The sequence below is a fragment of the Gossypium arboreum genome, chromosome 11 (genome assembly GCF_025698485.1).
Source record: "Gossypium arboreum isolate Shixiya-1 chromosome 11, ASM2569848v2, whole genome shotgun sequence".
NCBI lineage: Eukaryota > Viridiplantae > Streptophyta > Magnoliopsida > Malvales > Malvaceae > Gossypium > Gossypium arboreum.
The window spans coordinates 115,515,280-115,537,963 of record NC_069080.1 but is presented as its reverse complement, the minus strand read 5'-3'; the positions used below and the strand labels follow the sequence as shown (position 1 = coordinate 115,537,963).

The window sequence follows — 22,684 nt, the reverse complement described above, 5'->3', positions numbered from 1 at the left end:
ACCTAAAACATGTTGTGGCATCATGTTTAGTTTGTCTTTGTATTAAAATAATTCCAACTTAAAACTCAATAATTGCGATTAGATTAATCATTTGCCTAAAGATGTAATAAAAGCATGCTTAAGGGAACTTCAAAGATAATAATATATTATTTTTATCGATAATCCGAGGTTTTAAGTAATTGAATTTTATTATGCATTCTGATTTAGACTAATATTCTTTTGTAATCCTATCTCTGTAATGATTTCCCATTTCGTTTCATTACAACCAATAATGCTGTCTTCTCCAATTTACGATGGTCTTAAGATTAGGACAAGGTTTATTGATTAAAAGACAACAATCATTCAGTGAATTGAGTCGAGTTTATGTATAATATTAATTTATTTTATATGTTTGTTTTGAATTAAAATATAAGATTAAAATTTTATTTAAATTTATTTATATTTGTAAATAATTAAATCAAACATATTTTAAAACCGCTCATATTAATCTTTTTAAAGATATTTATTATTTTTAATTTAATATTTAATACTTTAGATGGTTTTAATTAAAATTGTAAACCTAAACAACTTAACATCACACAATGTTGTATTATTATATATTTAATTTTAAGTAAAGTAAATTATATAATATATAAAAGTTAAATAAAATATATTACAAAAATATAAAACGGGCTAAGCTGACTCGGGTTTAATGTCTTAAATTAATATTAAAGTTCAGTCTAACCCATATTGTAAAAGTTTTTTTTTTTTAAAAAGTCTAAGTCCATTTTCCTTATACTTTTATTTAAACCTTTCCACATTTTAATTGAGCTTTCGAACTTGATCGAATAGTCCAACTAGTAAATAACTAATGAGGTGTTTGGATAATACCTCCAGTTGCCCAGTGGACTGATTCTCACTGTACTGCACCTCCAGTTGCTCAATGATGGTTTTTACTGCAGTGCGCTCAACACAGCCCTTTTATTCTAATTTTACCCATGGCCCTTTCTTTTTCTTTTTAACGGTTTCTTTCCCCTTTAATGTCTAAAGTTGAAAAGTCCAAGCAACTTATTTCTAGATTAGGTTGGATAAATACTTATATTATATAATAAATTAATAAATATTATAATTTATAGGATAATAAGTAAATAACAATTGAGGTGTTTTAATGTTATAACTATCATTTAAATAAATACAAATATGACAATTTATAGGATAATAAATTAAATATCAAAAGATACATTTTAATATTTTATTAAATGAATTTATAAATTCACATATTTTAATAATTTTCTAAAAGTAAAATAATTAAAATTTTTTTTGATATATATCAATTCTAATATGATGTCCTTAAAAGTTATTTTCTATTCTCACCTCAACGCTACAACTATGTTTGAATCCAAACACACATTCTACCGCTGTTTCTAATCTCACGGCTATAGTTTCTAAACTCACTGCTACAGTATCTAATCTCACCGCCACTATTGTTTTTAACCTCATTGGAGGTATATACACCACTCATCCAAACTAAGCCTAAGTCCATTTTCCTTATACTTTTATTTAAACCTTCTCATATTTTAATTGAGCTTTCGAACTTGATCGAATAGTCCGACTAATAAATAATTTTGTCACTTGTACAAGATTGCAAATAGAAAAAGAAAAATTAAAATACAATATATCAAGTAGTTTTTATTTTTCTTGTTAAAATATTTATCCTCTTTATTTAGTAAATAATGTATGATTTAAATATTTAAAAATATTTCATTTGAATTCTTTGCTTCAGCAAAGGGAAAAGGGCAATGAGGCATTCGCCTAATGAAAATAACGAGACTATAAAAATTTTCTTACCTCAAGTTTAATTCTCAAATTATGTAAATTATATTTAGGTTAAAAGTGTTTATGAGATAGGCTTAAGTATGATATTAATATATTTTATATTTGTCTAAACTTAATTTGACTTGAAATATAAATTTAAAATTTTGTCCAAGCTCGCTTATATCGATAAGGGCTAACGAAGTTAAGTTTAAGTCACATATTATTTTAAATTTTTGAAATATATTATTTTTAATTTAATATTTGATACGTTTATATATTTTTATTTATTAAAATTTTATATATAGACACCCTAATAATTTCTTAATATGCTTGTATTATAGCATTACATATTACTATAGGTTTAAATTTTGTCCAATAAATTATATAATATATAGAAAAATTATAATATAATATACTATAATATTAGAAAACAGGCGGATTTTTGAACTTAAATAACCTAATCTATAAATAAGTTTAATTTAAATTCTCCCTCATTTATTCTGATTTAAATACCACACTACTCCACATTTTTCCAAAGATATTCGGATTTAATTTTATTGTTGATTTTATTGTAATTATAACTATTTGGTTGTGTATTTATTTGTACTTGTTAAAAAGAAGAAGTAATTATTGGGAGTGGGCCAAGATAAATTATGCTAAGCTAGCATGTCTCAAAATTAATCTGTAACAATTTGCAATTTTAGTAGGCCGACGGCCCATAGAAAACAAACACTTATCCATGAGTATCCTAATTTAATTATACAAAAGTTGAGGGGTCAAATAACAATTTAAAAGATCAACATCCCCTTGCTGGTTTTCACTTGCTTCTCCGAGCTGTAGTTAATTTCCCACTCGATCAGAAAAAAAAAAAAATAATAATAAAAATCTAGGGTTTATGTAAAAAGTTCAGATTGTTAATCGAAGAAGCTAGGGTGTATAATTCGTTTCTTTCTATTGAATCCTCCAGGGCGGTGCAAGTAAAAAACAAGTGAGCGACAATGAGGATTATGATAAAAGGAGGAGTATGGAAGAACACGGAGGATGAGATATTGAAAGCGGCGGTTATGAAATATGGGAAGAATCAATGGGCCCGAATTTCTTCTTTACTTGTTCGTAAATCTGCTAAGCAATGTAAGGCTCGTTGGTATGAATGGCTTGACCCTTCAATCAAAAAGGTAATTTTCTTTCTTTTTGGAAATCATTTTAGGTTACCAAGATGGGTTTGTTTTAAGAATGTGTGTTGATAGAAATTTACATTGCTTCATATTTGTTAGTTTATTTGGTTTTTTTTTTCTCTTAATTCATCAACTCAGTTATGGGCATTGAAGCCTTTCCGTGTTTCAATTTGTAAGATGGCTTCTTTCTTAAACATTAGGGTTTTTTTTTGAGAGTATTGAATAGTTAAGCTACATTAGAAGTGTTTTATTTGGTTTATTTTCGTTAAATAAGCTAAGCTTAATTAAAAGAAACTATGTTGTAGCTTCTTGTTACTTGCTGTTTGGTTGCTCAAAAGTTGGTTTTAGAATGCAAAAAATTAACTGTAGAAAACCAAAATAACGTTTGATCAAAAGTTTGTAAATATTTAACATGTGAACTAACCCACACTCGGATGTAATTATATGATATAAACATAACAGTCTCAAAATTTTAAATCTAACTATCTATGTACTTGTGTGTCAAATATGGCTTTTGCTTTCAGAGCATTTGAAAAGAAAGAGGCTAAAATAAGAACCAACAGCATTCTAATTATATGAATTGGAGTCTATTGGTGCTCAAATTGTCAGTGGCATTCTTGCTGAAGATGGGTTCTATTTTATCTCTTTATGTTGGATTATTAATGTTAATTCAAGTGTTTTTACTTGATTCCTTTTGATGAATTAAATTATCAGTAATTTTGTCTATTTGTTCCAATTAAAGTAGGAGCTTTTAAGTGATAATTTGTTTTTCTTTGGTGATATATGTAGACTGAGTGGACAAGAGAAGAGGATGAAAAGCTGTTGCATCTCGCAAAGCTCATGCCAACACAATGGAGAACAATTGCTCCAATTGTTGGTCGGACTCCATCTCAATGTCTAGAGCGATATGAGAAACTCCTTGATGCAGCTTGTGCTAGAGATGAAAATTATGAGCCTGGTGATGACCCCAGGAAATTACGTCCTGGAGAGATTGATCCTAACCCTGAATCAAAACCTGCACGACCGGATCCTGTTGATATGGATGAGGATGAGAAAGAAATGCTTTCTGAAGCTCGTGCCCGGTTAGCTAATACTAGAGGTAAGAAGGCGAAGAGGAAAGCTAGGGAGAAACAACTTGAAGAGGCTAGGAGGCTTGCATCTTTGCAGAAAAGGAGGGAACTTAAGGCTGCTGGGATCGATACAAGGCAACGAAAGAGAAAAAGAAAGGGAATTGATTATAATGCTGAAATCCCCTTTGAGAAGAGGCCTCCTCCGGGGTTTTATGATGTTGCTGATGAAGATAGACCTGTGGAACAGCCTAAGTTCCCAACAACCATTGAAGAACTTGAGGGAAAAAGAAGAGTTGATATTGAAGCACAGTTACGGAAGCAGGATATTGCAAAAAATAAAATTGCACAGAGGCAGGATGCCGCATCGGCAATATTGCAGGCCAACAAGCTAAATGATCCAGAAGCAGTGAGGAAGAGATCCAAACTTATGCTACCAGAACCTCAGATATCGAATCATGAACTAGAGGAGATTGCCAAGATGGGATATGCCAGTGATCTTCTTGCTGGTAATGAGGAACTGGCTGAAGCGAGTAGTGCTACTCGTGCTCTTCTTTCAAATTATTCCCAGACTCCACGGCAGGGAGTGACACCTTTACGGACCCCACAAAGAACACCTGCTGGAAAAGGTGATGCTATCATGATGGAAGCTGAAAATCTGGCTAGGTTGAGAGAATCCCAAACGCCTCTACTTGGTGGAGAAAATCCTGAGCTGCATCCTTCAGATTTTTCTGGGGTCACTCCTAAAATGCAGGTCCAAACACCCAACCCAATGTTGACTCCTGCGGCAACCCCTGGTGGTACTGGTCTTACTCCTCGAATTGGAATGACACCATCAAGGGATGGCTACTCTTTTGGTCTGACCCCTAAAGGAACTCCCATCAGGGATGAGCTCCACATAAATGAAGACATGGATCTACATGACAGTGTCAAGCTTGAGCAACAAAGGCAAGCTGATATAAGAAGGAACTTGCGATCTGGGCTTGGTAGTCTTCCACAGCCAAAGAATGAGTACCAAATAGTCATTCAACCACCCCCAGAGGAAAGTGAAGAACCAGAGGAGAAAATTGAAGAAGACATGTCTGATAGAATAGCCAGAGAAAGGGCTGAGGAAGAAGCACAGCAGCAGGCATTGCTTAAGAAGAGATCAAAAGTGTTGCAAAGGGAGCTTCCAAGACCACCTAGTGCATCACTGGAACTAATTAGAGATTCTTTGATGAGGACTGATGGAGACAAAAGTACCTTTGTTCCTCCTACTCTATTTGAGCAGGCTGATGAAATGATAAGAAAAGAGCTTCTGTCCTTGCTGGAGCACGACAATGCTAAGTATCCACTTGATGAAAAGGCAAACAAAGGGAAGAAAAAGGGTGCGAAGCGTTCTGCTAATGGATCTATTCCGAGTATAGAAGATTTTGAGGAAGATGAAATGAAAGAGGTTTGTCATGCATTTCACTGATTATGTTGCCTTTGTTTCATTCTTTGATATGCAATTTATGTTTCTGAGCCTTAGTGAATCCATGGGAGATTATCATCAAACTGTATAATTTCTTATTACTGTAAGAATTTCTCATTTGGTGCTTGCTATAGAATTGAGTTGAGTTTGTGTTAAACATCGCCTATCACAGGTTTTTATTCATTAAGGATTTCAAACCGCCTAAAATCTCATATGAGTGGTGGAAAAGCGATTTTCATTTGCTTTTATAACCTTGTAAATACTTTGGTGTCTGTAATTCTTGCAGCTTACTTGTTCATGTAAGGTCGTCTACTCTAAAGTCTATCTGCTGAATACCAACTATTCTCACTTTTCAGTTTCAGTTCCCTGTCAACCGGATGCTAAGATTCTTTTTATCTTTTCTATTTTCTTTTGATCCTTGACTATTGTAATAACAGTATATCACAAACGATGTGTGAGTGCTACTGATTATGAGCCTTCTGCAAACTGACAAATGATCTTATTTTTATTGGCAGGCTGATTCGTGGGTAAAGGAAGAGGCTGAATTCCTTCGTGTGGCAATGGGGCACGAAAATGAATCTCTTGATGATTTTGTTGAAGCACATAATACTTGCCTAAGTGATCTCATGTACTTCCCTACTCGTCATGCTTATGGTCTGTCAAGTGTTGCTGGAAATACGGAGAAACTTGCAGCCCTGCAGTCTGAATTTGACCGTGTGAAAAAGAAGATGGATAATGATAAGTTGAAAGCAGAAGGCATGGAGAAGAAGTTCAATGTTCTCACACAGGGTTATGAGGTACATCACTAGATACTGGCTAATGATTTCTTGTTCTACCATTATAATAATTTGATTTTCATGAAACTTGTAAAATGCACACCTAATCTCCATTATGCAATTTCTGTTATTAGAGTTCATTGAGGAGTTTCATAGTGATTAATAACATTTAAAGAAGTCTTTATACATGTCTTTTCTCTGTCAGAGTCCAGTAAACTTGGTGCCTCCAGATCTGTGTTTGGAAGTAGGCTTGTACAGTTACATGTTGGATTAGAGTAGGATGGGCTTAAGATGGGAGAATTAGCATGTAAAGAAGTACCTGCATAAAGCTAAGGATTGCATAAACCATTTTTTATATTATTCAATTTTGGTCTGGTTTTAAAATTTCCTAGGGAGGCCTATGAATCTTTGTGTTTTTTATTTTTTAAAATAAGTTCCATAATCTGGGGATTCTTGATGTCTTATGTTAAAACTTAGAACTCAATCCTTTGGTGCTACTTAATGGATGATGGTTGCTTCTATGTTGCTTGGACTCTTCATCTTGAGGAACCCGTGTCCAACACATGGATATGGGGATAAGACATCCAAGGATCCTTGAAATATACTGAAAATCATAAAAGAGAATCTAATGACATGCATGTCGGTTACATATCTATATCCAACACTCACACCTGAATCTAACATAGAGTTACTTCTATCCAGTTTCTATAAAAATAAATTGATGAACTCACTAATTCTATTTTACTCCATATTGTAAATGTTTTCATACTTTCAGTTAGGGAATTGAAATTGTAATTCCTTTTGCACTAAACAATGGGCAATTTCATTGATCAGAGACGGGCTGCAACACTTTGGCGTCAGATTGAATCAACCTTTAAGCAGATTGATACTGCAGGAACAGAACTAGAGTGTTTTCAAGCATTACAAAAGCAGGAGCAGCTAGCAGCTTCACACAGAATAAATGGTCTGTGGGAGGAAGTTCAGAAACAGAAAGAGCTTGAACAAACCTCACAAAGTCGCTACGGGAATCTCATAGCTGAGATAGAAAGGATACAAAAGATCATGAATGTATACAGAGTACAAGCACAAAAACAAGCAGAGGCAGCTGAAAAGGATCATGCTCTTGAGTCGTCTGAGGCTCCAGCAAGTCAAGCTGCTGTGCCAAGCTCAGGACTTTCCGAGCCTGCACCTTCCTCGGAGGATGTTTACTCTTCTCTTGATGGCCAGCCAAGCCTGAAAATTGATATGAATGTTGATTCCCAAGAACAGCATGCTACTATGGATTTGGAAACAGGTGGAAACATATCTGGTAATGTGCCTTTGGTTGTGGAAGACAACGGAGATAATATCACAAAGACACCGGCTCAGGATGCTGGAACAAGTTCTGAGGTTGTTGCAGAATCTGTAAATCCTGACACAGTCTCTACCAAACCGGAAAGCATCGAAGAAGCGCTTGAAGGTGAAGGTTTTACCGATCATGCCAAGATTGACAGTACATCTGTCTTGGGTGGAGATACCGCTGAAAACCAAACTGCAATGGAGGAATAGCTGTTTTCGGCTTTTAGCTCTTAACAAGGTACAAATTTTTTCGAATTATGAGAAACTAGGTCAGGAAATTCTCTCATTCAACCAGTAATATTGAGGGGACTGATTGATCCACATCTGCGTCTGTATTTTAATTTTCCATGGCAATTAGCAATTTTGGAGCAGACCATTATCTGTTGTAATCTTTGCATCACGATGTTTTCTTGCGCCAGAGATTTTGGATTCTCACCCGGAAATGTTCAAAATGTGATTATTATGAGATGTATTGAAATGGTTTATTTATTCAGGTTTTCCTTTTAGACATCTTGATGCTATCTTTTCTTCATTTTTGGTTCGGCTAAAAACATGAAGTTGATAGTCAAATATTATGAGAGGCAGTAATTTGTTGGAATTTTCTTACCCAAAATGAAATTTGGAAACTTGAAATTTCATATTTCATTTGATCCAGATTATCCTCTAATAATGTTGATCCCCAAAGGCCGTCCCAAAACTTAAGGAAGACATTAAGATGACAAATGTTAAAAGTTTTGATTTAAAATGTTAAATTAGGAAATAGATTGAAAAAAACACCATAATGACTGAAATCCATTTAAACTTGGATTAAACCCAAAATTATCTGATATTGATTTAGGATTGAAATGACACCTCGGATACAATTGAATTTCAGCTATGAATGGAAAAATTTGTAAACTAACCCCCAAGAGATAAGATGAAGCAGTAATCTTAAAGTTGGTGAAGTAGTTGTTAGATTAGCATTTAAGAGTTAAATCGTAATTTTGTTTCAGTTATCTAAATTCAAACGTAGTGGGAAAGGAGAAAGGAAAGTCTCCATCACGAAAACTAAAAAGATAATGGACAAAAGCTACCAAAACATTAACTAAAATCATGAACTTGCTTATTATATATAACTTCATGTTTCTCTTGTGACTCTCTTCAAACTTCTTCTATTCTAAGGCTTTGTATGGTAAGTATAGGTGACAAAAACAATCTACCTACTTCGTTTTCATCTGCTTCTTTGTCAGTCATCTTATTTTATGGGCTATTAAAACTGTCTCAACTTTGAGAAGGTTAAGGTATGCAAAAGAAATTATTTTTTATATCCCAATATTTGATTCATTGAATTTGATTGTGTCTACAACAATTTGTTTTTAGTGTTGCTATAAAAGGTGAGCTTGAAATTTCTTTCAGTGGTAAAAGTTTTTGATTTTTTGGCTTTCTCTTTTGCTTCTTGTATTTCTTTGTTGTTTGTTGGGTCATAAGTTTTACGTTCTGGCTTTTTAAGGCAATGAAACAAGGAGAGCTTAAATCGGTTAAATATGGCCATATATACACACGTATCTATATATCTTTCTATATGCGAGAGTATAGGAAAGTGAGTGCACGTGCATATTCTTTAATGGGTTTTTAGATTTCTCCAATTTCCTTTCTCTTTTCTTTTTTAACGGATGGAGTTTCCTTGAGACTAGTTCAACATGTCATGGGATAAATTCACAAATTATGGATTTCGACACTAAATTCATGTGACATCTAAAATTTGTCTCATTTTAGTTTGAAAATGGTTGCACAAAATCAATATTGTTTTGATTGTGTTTTTTTTTCTGGGATTAATTTCAGCAACAATGGTGGCTAGAACAGTGGATCTTCGATCTGATACAGTAACAAAACCAACAGAGACAATGAGGGCTGCAATGGCCACTGCTGAAGTTGATGATGATGTCTTGGGTGCTGATCCAACTGCGTTCCGGTTAGAATCGGAGGTCGCCAAGATCACGGGCAAGGAAGCCGGTCTATTTGTCTCATCAGGCACCATGGGTAACCTCATAAGTGTTCTAGTTCATTGTGATATAAGAGGAAGTGAAGTCATTCTTGGTGACAATTCTCATATCCATATTTATGAGAATGGTGGTATTTCAACAATTGGAGGTGTACATCCAAGGCCAGTCAAGAACAATGAAGATGGAACAATGGATATCGATTCAATCGAAGTCGCTATTAGAGATCCGAGAGGAGAGCTTGTGTTCCCAACTACAAAGTTGATTTGCTTGGAGAATTCACATGCCAAGTGAGAATCATTCATGACAATATGATCTATAGTCTACAGTTTTCGTATTCAGTTGAAGTTCTTAAATGATTTGTTTACTTCACTAATACTCAATGCAGCTCCGGTGGTAGATGCTTGTCTGCGGAATACACCGACAGAGTTGGAGAGCTAGCTAAGAAGAACGGCTTGAAGCTTCACATCGACGGGGCTCGCATTTTCAATGCATCAGTGGTGAGTAAAACATTTTTATATTTACGCTTTATATCTTGTTGCAATTGAATGGCCTGCTGATCTTCCTGTTTAAGTTTCATCGAAAAATCAGAACAGCTTATATACTAACCCAATTCTCTCCTTATCAGTGTGTATCTGTCCAAGTATCTAACTAAAGGGTTGGTCTGGCAGGCACTTGGAGTTCCAGTTCAGAGGCTTGTACAAGCTGCGGATTCTGTCTCGGTATACACTTTGTGTAAACATTATTTTTTATTTCAGCTTCGGCATCTTCTAAGGATACCGATAAGTTTACTTAATAGCAGTTTTAATTGTAATGTTAGTTTATAGGTCTTTGTTTTGCTAGATTACGACTTTATTCTGCAAAGTTCTCGATCTATCGAACATCTTGCATACAGTGTGATTATATAGTAAGGAACTTTTTCCTATTTTGTCTGTGGTAGGTGTGTCTATCAAAAGGTTTGGGTGCTCCGGTTGGATCAGTCATTGTTGGTTCGAAAAGCTTCATTACCAAGGTAAAGGCAAAAGACTTTGCTGCAAAAAGATCTTTACAATCTATGAAACTTATGCTCAAACTCCGCATTTTTTTGGGCTTTTTTAGGCTAGGAGACTTCGGAAAACCTTAGGTGGTGGGATGAGGCAGGTTGGCTTCATCTGCGCTGCCGCTTTTGTTGCCTTGAAAGAGAATGTTGAAAAGCTTGATGGTGATCACAAGAAGGCAAAGGAGTTAGCAGGTAAAGATTATATACGAACTTTTCGGTTTGGAAGAACAGAAGTTACTTTCCTCCTCTGCTTTCAATCAATGAACTAACGTGTAAAAATTCATCAACTTTATGTTAGTTTTGTATGGTTTCAGAGGGCCTAACTCAAATCAAAGGTCTAAAAGTGGATGTTGCTGCAGTGGAAACCAATATTGTGAGTATGGCATAGTTACGAAACCTACATTAATGCCAATTTTCTCTTTCTGTGCAAACCGGGTTCGAGTTTGTATGGTTGGAGTTGCTATTCGGTTCTTTAGTAAAGATAATATGTACAAAACTTGTTGCTTCCGTGTTCACCAAGAAAAAGAAAAAGAAAGAAGGAAAACTTGATGTTAAAAATTAAAAGCAAAGGCTTTATTTCAACAGATATATGTTGACATAGTGGAGGGCTCAAAAATCACAGCAGAGAAACTATACAAGAATTTAGAGGAACATGGTGTACTTGTAATGCCAAAGGGCCTATCCAGGTCAGTATTCTCCCTTAAAAAACCATCCCATAGATTCATATTGCTTTCAATTACTCGGAAATCGATTAAACTTGCAGGTTTAATGATAATGACATGTGTATATATTCATAGCCCCAAAACCATGGTTTTGGATGGTTAATTGCATTCAATCAGCTAAAGCAGAACCTGTATCATGTCTAGCAGTTCCCATACATAGAAACTCGACAATAGTACCGGAACAATTATACAGTTGTACAAGTATTAAAGCTAGATATATTAGGTTAATGGTGAGTGTTTTATGGTGATTCAGGATGCGAATTGTCCTCCACCACCAAATTTCATCAAGTGATGTGCACTACACTTTGTCATGCTTTCAGGTGATCAACATCATCATTCCTTAAGATTCCAGCCTCTTGATGATTTTTGCCATGCAACTTATATTCTTCTTCTTTCAATATTATAGCAAGCTTTCACTGGTATGCACCAAGAAATCGGGAGCTACTCTATATCAACGTCTCGGGATGTTTCATACGCGTAATCTTATACTTAAGAGATCACACTCATAAGAATATATACAATCCTTTCTTCTATTCTCATACCAACAACAAAATAAAAAGAAGGCAAGGGCAGTCTCATAATAGTAAAGCAAAGTTCTGTTACATTTAGTAAAATGTTTCATTTTGTGTTGCATGGAAGAAGTGGCAAACAAGGAGACAGATATTGCAAGGATATATAGGGACCATTGGGAGGGGCAGATTGGGTCCCTTTCAGGTGAGAACCAAAAAAAATTAGCGACATATGAGCCCCATTAAATATGATTTGACATTGGGCCTACCTTTCATGTGAATCATCAATTAATTTGCTTCATACTTTAGTTTCTTTAGGTTGTGGCACTGGTGTAAAGTTGGTTGCATTAGATATATATATATATATTATTCTTCATTTTAAAATATTCATAGGTGTTTTTTTCAAGTAAAATAAGCTCTTTTCAAGCATTTCACAAACTCTTATGTTCTAAATAATGTATAAAAATAATACATTCTTTTTAAGTGAAATGGAATTCATTTCCCTACGCAATGAATCCAAATTAAAGTACAAAACACGGGTACTGAAAAATATTTTAATTTAAAATAATAATTCATAATATTAATTTTTGAAAAATATTTTATATTTATAGTAATTCATAAATAATTTTTATAGTTGATCATATACAAATTATTAGAGAAGATTAGTTTTACAAAATTGTTTGTTTAAAAATAAAACTAAATATATTATAATCAAATTTGACAATAAATTAATAAATAGTACCAATCATGAAGTTATTAAAAATACTTTTAGTATTAATGGGAGTGAATATGTAATTTTATAAAAATATTTTTACATGAATTTTAGTTAAAAGTGATGAATAGGGATGCATTTGTAAAGGCTGTAAACAAATTTGTGTATCTTGTATTTATAACAAAAATTTTACATAATATTAGAACACTTCCTATTTCTAAAAAACAATTCTATTTAATAAACATAATATATTGCTACTAATTACATTTTATTTGTAACATTGTCTCCTTTTGATTGTGGTAACTTTGATCTCTTCCATTATGATTTTCTCTATTTAATTCCTTTTGCAACTTTGATTTACTTGATAACACTTTATAATTGTTATCATATTTCATTGCTTTGTAATTGTTCTGTTATGATATTTCATTTTTTAATGAAAATTATAATATAAATAATTTTAAAATTCATATTTAATTAAATTATATTTGTTGAGTATGATGACTTTTAAATAATTTTTTAGTTAAACTCTATTTATTTGTTTTAATCAAACTTTGATTAGTCTAGATTATTTTATTATTATGTGACCTATGAATTTAGCGCTCTTTTACAACCTTAGAAAATACACCCATTAGATATTATAACTCATAACACATTTAGAGAAGTTTGTGTTTACGTTTTGAGTGTATTTTGTTTTCAGGTTTTCGGGGTTTAGTTTTTATTTCCATCTTTTGTACTCTTTGTTTTTTTTCCATTATAGTAAATTTATTTTTACTCGTGGTTTTTTATACTCTTTTGAGGGATTTTTCCATGTCAAATTTTTTTGTTCAATTTCTAAATTTATTCAGCTATTTTTTTTTACTTGTTGCTTAATCGGGTCGATCCCAACAATATTCATTGTTAAGAGGAAAGAAATTGCAATAAGATATCTAAACCTGATCATTAAAATCACAATTTTCATGAAAAATTACAAAATTTTCTATTTTGAAATAAAACATCTTAAAATTCAAATGATAAAAAAGGAAAATAATGAAATAATCTTGATTTTTCAAATCATTTAATTATAATATTTTGGACACCTTCTTGATCTTTTGGGCTCGAGCTATGAAATAACTTCAGATTTTATCACAAATAATTCAAGAAAAGAAACATCATAAATAATTGAGAGATTATGCCCTTGTCAATCCATTTCGATGGGGGTAATTCACCATACTGAAGTTGGTTGTGTATTTGAATTGCACCATCATATAGGAATGAGGTTCAACAAGAGAGTAAAACTTGATGAAATGAAAAAAAAAATATTGGTGCAAAAATCACTTGATGTTGTGAGAGAATGATGTCCAGATTATTCTACAAATTTCTAATTTTGCCAAATCCTCATATATATATATATAACAAGATGCAACTCTTAGATGATGAGGATGTCGAGACAATGATTGTAATGCATTGCTCTTCTAGTAACATTAAACCAATGAAATTGTTTGCTATGTTGGCGGATGCTGGGAGTAAGGGAATCAATAATGGATGAATTTTTTTAGAAGGGAGGGGTTTGAGAGATATTAGGGAGGGTATCGTTCACGGAGTCAAAAATAATCTCATTCCATGATAATCTTATTGTTTCTTTTTTTAATTTTTTTGTAAAATGCCACATGTTAGCATAATCTAAAACTACAACATCAAGTGACAGTTACACAATATGTTGACATGTGCCATCTAGCTCAATTTTTTTTCAAGTGAGTGACATGTCACTTGCATAGTGGACTTGTCATCTAGCGTGGCGAGATCTATATCTAAAAAAAATATCCTAACTTTTTAAATAATCTAAAAGTTGAACTATTTTTTAAATAATTACCCCTGGCACATTTTTAGTAAAAAAACCATTTATTTATCTCTCTCTATGCTCTAGAATTGATTATCGATGAGCTTAAAAGAGAGAGAGAAGTGATTAAGACCATTTATTGGCACCCTAATGGATAGGATTTAAATTTTGCGGTTCAACCCACAAATAATTGATACTTAAACTATACCATTTTTCTTATCTTGTTGCTTAAATTTTTTTTGGTCACGTGATACCTAAATTATGTTTTTTCCCAAGTTGGTACTTCCATTAGTCCAAATTGGTACCTAAATTATACCTCTTTTTTTTTTCCAAATTAGTACCAAAATTATACCTTTCTTTTCCAAATTGGTACATACTTTTCTTTTATCACAAGTGGTACCAAACTATTCTTTCATTATTATACATTAAAATGTTATATCCGTTAAAAAAGTTCTAGCCAATAATAGATTGCCATGTCAAATAAACTTTAACAAATAATTTTAAAAAAAAATTATTTTCTTTTTTACATTATTTCTCTCTCGTCTGACAATGCTAGCAATGCTCAAAATTTATCCTCCCAAGGTGAATATGCTCACAATTAATTTTGTTTTCAATTCACCACTTGTTTACTCAACCTAATACGATTAAAAAAGTTCTTTCATTGATCAAAATTGGTGTTTTTAGAACCAAACCGGATTGATGATTGATTGAGAGTCAATCAAGGTATTGGCCCAGAAATAGGGGTTGAACTAATTGACTTAGAAACTGATACAAGTTAGTTGAACCAAGCTAAAAAAATGATGGAAGTGATTTTCTCTATTTAAAATATATATTTTTATTTTTTATTATAATTTTTTAATAATGTCTTTGATCAAATCATATGAACCATTCAAATTGAATACTAGTCGTTTGATCGGTTTAACCATCGTTCCAATTTTGAGAACCTTGATCAAAACCATAAAGCCCAAAATGTTTACACCAGTAAAAGAAGCCCAAGACAAGAGGGAGAAGAAAAAATAAAGAATAAAGTAAAAAGAATATATATATATATGTATAAAGAAAATGATACATTTTATCTTTTTTTGTACCATGACAATTTTTAAATAATAGAAGTTATTTATGTACCACTTGTGACTAAAACAACTGTTTAGGTACCAAAATGAGAAATAAATAACATCATTTAGGTACCAATTAGTAGGTTAAGCATTTTTTTAAAATAAACTTAATGATTTGACTAACAGTTAGACTAACGGAGTTGTCAACTTGAGAAAAAAAACAGTTTAAGTATCATTTGTGATGAAAAAAAAATTTAAGTATTGAGATGAGAAAAATAGTATAGTTTAGATTAGAAGTGTCCATAGTCGGACTGGACCAAGATCCGATTCCAAAAAAAGACCAAGCACATGCCCACTTTTGGCTTGGCTTGACTAGCCTAAAAACCTATTAAAAAATTTTAAAAATTTTAAAAATATTTTAAAAATACTCACTCAAACTTGACCTAGTTCGGGTCGGATAAACTACCTGACCATAAATAAAATTAGTTTAAATATCAATTTATGAGGTAAAGCAAAAACTTTATTATTGTACCAAAGAGAACAAGGTTTATCGCTTAAAATTATATGAGAAAGAAAACATTGCAACTTGCAAGATCTCTCAGCGTTATCTTTTCTATGTAGAAATGCATGGAAATGTAGCCCAAAAATGGAACAACAAAACCCTAAGGGAATAGTGGTAGTTGGCAATGTTAACTAATTAGGGTAAATTTGGGGTTTTCTTTACATTCCTTTCTTGGTACAACCTAAATGTGAAGCAACCTACCTATATAACTTGGTTAACCCAAGCTATCTAGCTAGCTATATCTCCTTGGTTCCAACAGCTATGGGAAATTATGGAGAGGACATTATATTTTAATCCTTTTTAGTTTCCAATGTGCTGCCCTATTTGTAGGTTTGAGATTCCAAATGCAGGAGATGTGTTTTTCTTACTCTAAGTGGGAACAATTTTGTTTTCTATTTTTAACATTTTCTAATTCTTATTTCCTCACCTGTTACAATCATGGCTCCTCCTCTTAATATATAATAAGAGACTGTATATTTTGTATAATCCCAATATTCAAAATAAAAATATATGGTAAAAAGAGAGTGAAAAAATGAAGACTTCTTCTCCTGTCCCTACTCCCTAGATCCTCTTTTACCAGAGGGACATGGTCCTATTTCTCTTGGCTCGCCGTTATTGTTATGAGGAAAGAAATATTAACCATTGTTTAATAGTATAAATTAAAATATAATTAAGTTTCACTTCAAAATTATCTAATAATTAAATTTTGGCGTAATTGTTTGTAATCATGTATGTACAATATGCTTAGTTAAATGATGTAATTAATGGATCCCATTAAATTTAGGGTTGGCTAAAAAACCCAACATACTAAAAAACACCTAATAAATAACACACCTTTACTATAATTAATAATTAGTTATTAATTAATGTTCTTTTACTTTATTGATTGGTTAGTAATTAACATCTTTCTACTGTAATGATTAAGAATTAATTATCACCTCTCTACTCACTTTTTATCTCATTTAATTGTTAAACATGTTTTTATTATTGTATTATTATTAAATATTATAAGTATTATTATTGTATGATTATTAAATATTATAAGTATTATTATTATTATTATTATTCAACATATTTTTATTATTATAGGATTATTGCTAAACATATATATGAATACATAAATACAAAAATATGAGCAAAATGCTAAAATATAATAAATTAATATTATTCAACAATAATCCTCTATAGTTATAACAGGTGTTTTGAGATTACAAGGTTTCAGTTGTCTATAAAATTTCAGACGTGACATATACATGGTTTGCCATCCAGCTGTGGACGGGGCTCTATGGCGGATCCAATAAGCCGAAATGGTAGGCATTGGGTAATCTCCTTCTAATTGTACCATCACATTATGATTATTATATACATGTGCAATTGTAATAGCATGGTGGTATTGAAAATGTTCTGGACCTCTCTAAAGAGAAAAGAAAGTTATGTCACATCGCTTGGTTAAATAATTGAGGATCACCCCAAACTTGTTGGCAATCAGGACAATTGTCATAGGCATAACCATCCAGTGTTCTACTGGTGCAGGCGATTGTGAGAAACACAATGAATTACGTAATTCATCGATTCCATCAGTGAAAACTCTAGCATAGACATCATATGAACTCAATAACTTGTCTAGCAGTTGATGTCGAACATAGAGCCACTGATCTTCGCCATAACCACGACAAACAGATATTGCTCAGAATCTGCAATTTCCATCACACCTGACATCTTGTACATGTGTGATGTAAGGGTGGAACATATCTAGAATTTCTTTCATTAGTGGATGAATGTCACATGATTCAGGCATCTGGTTTAAGTCTATGAAGTCTGAAACTTGCTCTGATGGCTCTTAGTTTAAGTATGGAATTTCGGTTACTTATGAACTATGTCTTGCAAGTTCTTTGTTCAACTCTACTAGATCCAACCCAACAGATTTTGACGTGGTTGAATGGCTACATCTTCTAGGAGTTTGACTTATAGAATCGACTCTTTTTTGTTGTTGTTTCTTCAAGGTTGGTCGTCCACGCGTATTTTTTTGAATTGTAGGTTCTTTAATGAGTGTTTTACTCGGCTGAAATATATCTCTTAACTTTCTTAATAGACTTTTTTTCCCGGCTTTTGATTGCTTAGTGAAGTTTTCTTTGAACATTTCTAACTCACCGTCACAACAAATATCCTCATTTTCTACAGAGGTTGACGGTGATAAGTCAAGCTTCCTTCAGAATACATCTATTGAATCCATTGGAATACACTCACCTGCATTGAAATACCATTAGTTTATAAAAATTCAATATATAAATAAAATTTAGAAAATAATTGTTAAATATACCACCTGAATTCAAGTAGACTGATAGCATGCAAGTGCATGGTAACCCATAACTATGACGTAGTTTACAACCACAGTTTGAAGAGTCAAGTTGATGTCTACTCGACCGCTGAAATTCCCCTTCTAGGATATCTAGAACTTCAAGTGCCACAAAACCCCACAATAATCTGAAATACGGTAAGTTGTGCCTATGTTTGAGGACAATTCTACTCTTTTCAAAACTTTCATATATCGATGTAAGTTGAGACTTCGCAATCTGATCGATACAACCAACAAATTTATCTAGAGAAGAATTTTTTGCACAAAGGTATTTCTTTAGCTTTGCATGCTGGCTCTCAACTCTATTCGTAGTTCATTCTCCAAAGTTGAGATGCCGATCAATCTAGACCGACATAAACATTTCCTTATATTTGCTTAACCACACTTGATCTAGATATTTTAAAACACCTGAATTTTATATAAATGTTAGTTATGTATAAAAAGTCTTCTAAAACTATAAACAATTATTTATAGAATAACGAGGCTTGTACCTGGATATTTTCTCAACATTGATTGGAGTTTTCTGTAGTTTTTGGTGTACAATATCCACGTTAGAGATTCAACAAGTATCGTCCACATAGCACGAAAAGAGTCCCATTCATGTTGCGACTTGATAGACTGCCTACAATGCTTTTTAATATTTTCAGTAATGTGCCATCTGCATAGTAACCGAGTGGCATCAGGGAAAACTTGTTGGCATGCATCATCAGAGCCAACTCTCTGTCCGTCACAATAACACGTGGGTACATGCACTCCTCTAGTGTCAACCTTAGACATGTTAATGCCCAATTATAGTTCTCCTCCTTTTCGTTAATGATAAAGGCAAAAGCTATACTAAATGTCTTGTTGGTTGAAGTCACGCCAACAATCTGAACAAAAGGCAGATCATATTTGTTCGTTTTGTACGTTTCGTCTACAATCAAAACGTACTGAAATGCATGCCATATATCCAATGATCGTGGATGAATGAAGAATAGATTTTCTAATTCATTTGAAATATTATTTTCTGAAAACTCAGTAAAAAATTGTTTATCATTCAAAAGCAACATAAGAACCTGTATCAGAGTTTTACTGACATTTTGGGACTAGCGAAGCTTTTGCTGTGCATTGTATATGGTTTTTAGTGTAGAAACGTTATTCTCGTCCTGCTCCTTCAGTGTCGATAATATGTCACGTGGTGTAACATTCTTACTCGTCAAATCAACCAACAATTTTTTTCGTTTTCTTTCAACCGCCTTGCATAAGCATGTCCTTCCATATATTACGCAGATTGATGGTTATGTTGATCACATATCACCCTCAACATCCACCCATCATATTGTTTTAAATACGAACCTACCGATCGGAATTTACAGTTGGTCTTTTTGGTGCCAGACTTTTTACTTGATTCTTTAAATTTGTATTCACCACCACGGTCACAAATAAGTGTGACGTAAGACACCACACCATTTTCCTTTGCTTTTGATCTTCTCGTGACGATGATATAACCAAGAGAGAATGCCATGTTTTGCACCCATTGCATCAGCTCTTCACGAGACTCGAACACCTAAAATTTAAATAATTTGTTAACAAATATTAAATGTTATGAAGATAAAAAAAATATTAACATCTTGATAAATATTATACCTGATCAGTAAAAAATGGTGATGTCGCCATAGAGATCTCATTGCCTTCATTTAAGTTACTTCCGTAAAACTTCGACATCTTTTTTTGAACACTACAAATTATGACGAAAAAATAGTAGTTAAAAAATTTAAAACAAATTTTAATTTATACAAGAATTAATAAATAAAAAAAGAAAAAAATTAGAAAAACATATTTTTATAAAAAGAACAAATTTATAAAAATAAAATTACAAATAATAGAGTGTAGTGAGAAGGTCTTACTTAATTTTGTTGACAATAATATGAGTTTACGTTAGGGTGTTGTTAATTTTCATCAAAATAAACATATATATATATATATATATATAACTCTGCCTATTTATTGTATTAATTACAACAAAATTAATTTTTCTCCTTTTTAGGATGTTGACTCTAATTTTTGGACTAAATTGATTACACTAATTAATTTAAGACGTTGAAAATGAAGATATTTGGAAAATGTACTAATTACAACAAAATTAATTTTTCCCTTTTTAAGATGTTGACTCTAATTTTTGGACTAAATTGATTACACTAATTAATTTAAGATGTTGAAAATGAAGATATTTGAAAAATGTACTAATTAATTTTTGGACCACATTAATTTCTTTGGACCACATTAATTTAAGATCTTGACTCTAATTATTGTATTAATAAAAAGACTCATTGGGAAAGACACTCATCCAATAAAATGAGAAATGATGTAATCAATTACACGGAAAAGGAAAATTAGGGTGTTTTTTTAGTATGTTGGGGATGTTTTTTTAGCCAACCCTTTAAATTTAATGTAGTTAAAGTATTTTAATTATACTCTTCAATTTATAATAAAGGGTGATAATTAGAGATATAACATGAGATAATTAACGTTATGATAGTGAAAATATAATTTCACCATTTTAGTATCCTATATCTTTATAATTTGTAAAGGACTAAATCAAAATTTTATCATTTTTAAGGAAAGGAAACTGCAATTTACCTTTATTAATTTAAAATTTTAAAAAATTTAAAGGGCATTAATAAAAATATTTCCATTTTAGAGGGGGCCGAGGCCCCTGCGACCCCTTAGTTACGCCCATGTACCAAATATGTATGATAAAGAGAATTCATTGCAATTACATGAGAGTGTAATTACAAGTCTAGTATTATATTTTCTTGCAATTTTTTTATGCTATCCAAACATACTCTTAATATTTTTCTAACTAAAAAATTTAAAAATTTATATATAGAGATATAATAATAGGATTAATATTTGGTACACTATTAGTGGAGTTTTTAGACTCCACAAGTAGGGTCAGGGGGTTAACAAGTGTCTTATGGGTCGTCTACTAAAATATTAAAAAGAAAGAGATGCATGACAATTTTTAAAGCTGTTGTGAAATAAAAAAAGTATATTGTCAGTGCACCAAATACTAACCTATGACAATAATTAATAATAAAAGGTTTTTTTTTTTGGCATCCCCTCAAAGTAGGTTTGGACGGAGAGTTTTAGAGATTTTTAAAATGTTAGCATTTTAGAATTTATCAACTTAGGATGCTAACAATTGTAATTACTCTCTTTGGATAAATAATTGTTTAAGAAAAACTTAGTTTATTGAGATTTTACAAATTATAAATAATTATAAAAAGAATAATGTTATTAAAAGCAAATAATATAAAAATTCAATATGAATATTAATATATTTGTAAAATTTTATAAATATTTTAATAAAATAAAATTTAAAATATAATAGAATTAAATAAAAATGATTTTGAAGTAAATTTTTATTTTATGGTGGGAGAATGCGTATTGAATGAAATAAAATTATGAAAATTATTTCTTATGTGGAATTTAAAAAAGAAAATTGATCAACTCAAATCTCTCATTGAAATTTCTCACAAGTTTCAAAATTCTCCAATTTTTTTATTCAAATAAGAAAAAGTATTTTTTAGAAATTTGAAAACCTTGATATAAATGAAATTCTTCCTTCAAATTTCTAATTCGAACACACTCTTATTTCATCTATATGCTAGTGTCACAAGGTTAGAGCTTTAGTCTCGCAATCCGCATGTTACAAATTCCTAAATCTCGAAAATGAGAATTCTTAATGGAAATTCTCTAAAGCACTGAAAGTAAAGCGAAAACAACTCAAAGACAAGGATGCAACAAGAGAATAAAAAAGCTACAGGAAAGTAATAGCACACCAAGTATTTGAGTAAATGCTCTCAAAAGTATTTGATTACTTTCAATGACATGATTACAAATGAGGGGGAAATTTTCTATTTATAGTTGAACTCCCCCAAATCCAACAATACATTTTAATATTAGTTTCCATATTTACCATGACAACCCTAGTTTCCTTTAAGTATTTCACTAGGCCACCAAAGCTTCAAATAGATGGGCTTCTCCAAATGTTCCACGTGTAATGCCCTAAAATTCTTATTTTTATTTCTGTTAAAATGTGACAAAATTTGTAACTACTTTAGTGGTTAAGTGTTTTAGGTGTGTGTGGGAGGTCCCAAGTTCAAGCCTTATCTTGGGTGAATTTTTGTCTTTCTCTGAATAAAGCCTTAACCTTACTAAAATGGTTTAAGTTTAATTGGTTGTAGAAATATATTAGAATCGATTTGTTGGTTTGGTGGTTTGGAGGAGTGTTGGTTTGTTGGAGGTTTTGGGTTCGAATTCTTCTATGAGCAATGGAGTTTTATTTT

At 31.9% G+C, this 22,684-nt stretch overlaps 2 protein-coding genes across 7 annotated transcripts; both read left to right on the top strand.

Annotated features, from left to right (window-relative positions):
- The first annotated feature begins 2,536 nt into the window (after positions 1–2,536).
- On the top strand, positions 2,537–8,113 carry LOC108473934 (cell division cycle 5-like protein). The gene is made up of 4 exons (XM_017775764.2): positions 2,537–2,969; positions 3,759–5,471; positions 6,005–6,286; positions 7,100–8,113. The coding sequence occupies exons 1-4, from the start codon at positions 2,793–2,795 to the stop codon at positions 7,811–7,813; spliced, it is 2,886 nt and encodes a 961-aa protein (XP_017631253.1). The 5' UTR covers positions 2,537–2,792; the 3' UTR covers positions 7,814–8,113.
- A 547-nt stretch (positions 8,114–8,660) lies between these two features.
- LOC108472727 (low-specificity L-threonine aldolase 1) lies at positions 8,661–12,238 on the top strand. Of its 6 annotated transcripts, none has more exons than XM_053022020.1 (10): positions 8,661–8,774; positions 9,425–9,872; positions 9,971–10,082; positions 10,254–10,304; positions 10,523–10,594; positions 10,681–10,813; positions 10,936–10,994; positions 11,207–11,307; positions 11,597–11,663; positions 11,750–12,238. In XM_053022020.1, the coding sequence occupies exons 2-10, from the start codon at positions 9,430–9,432 to the stop codon at positions 11,822–11,824; spliced, it is 1,113 nt and encodes a 370-aa protein (XP_052877980.1). In that variant the 5' UTR covers positions 8,661–8,774; positions 9,425–9,429; the 3' UTR covers positions 11,825–12,238. The 6 variants fall into 6 exon arrangements, 5 of the variants coding, with proteins under 5 accessions (XP_052877980.1, XP_017629770.1, XP_017629768.1 ...); XM_017774281.2 differs by having other exon boundaries at positions 8,762–8,883; XM_017774279.2 differs by lacking the exon at positions 8,661–8,774 and adding an exon at positions 8,842–8,976.
- The last annotated feature ends 10,446 nt before the right edge of the window (positions 12,239–22,684 follow it).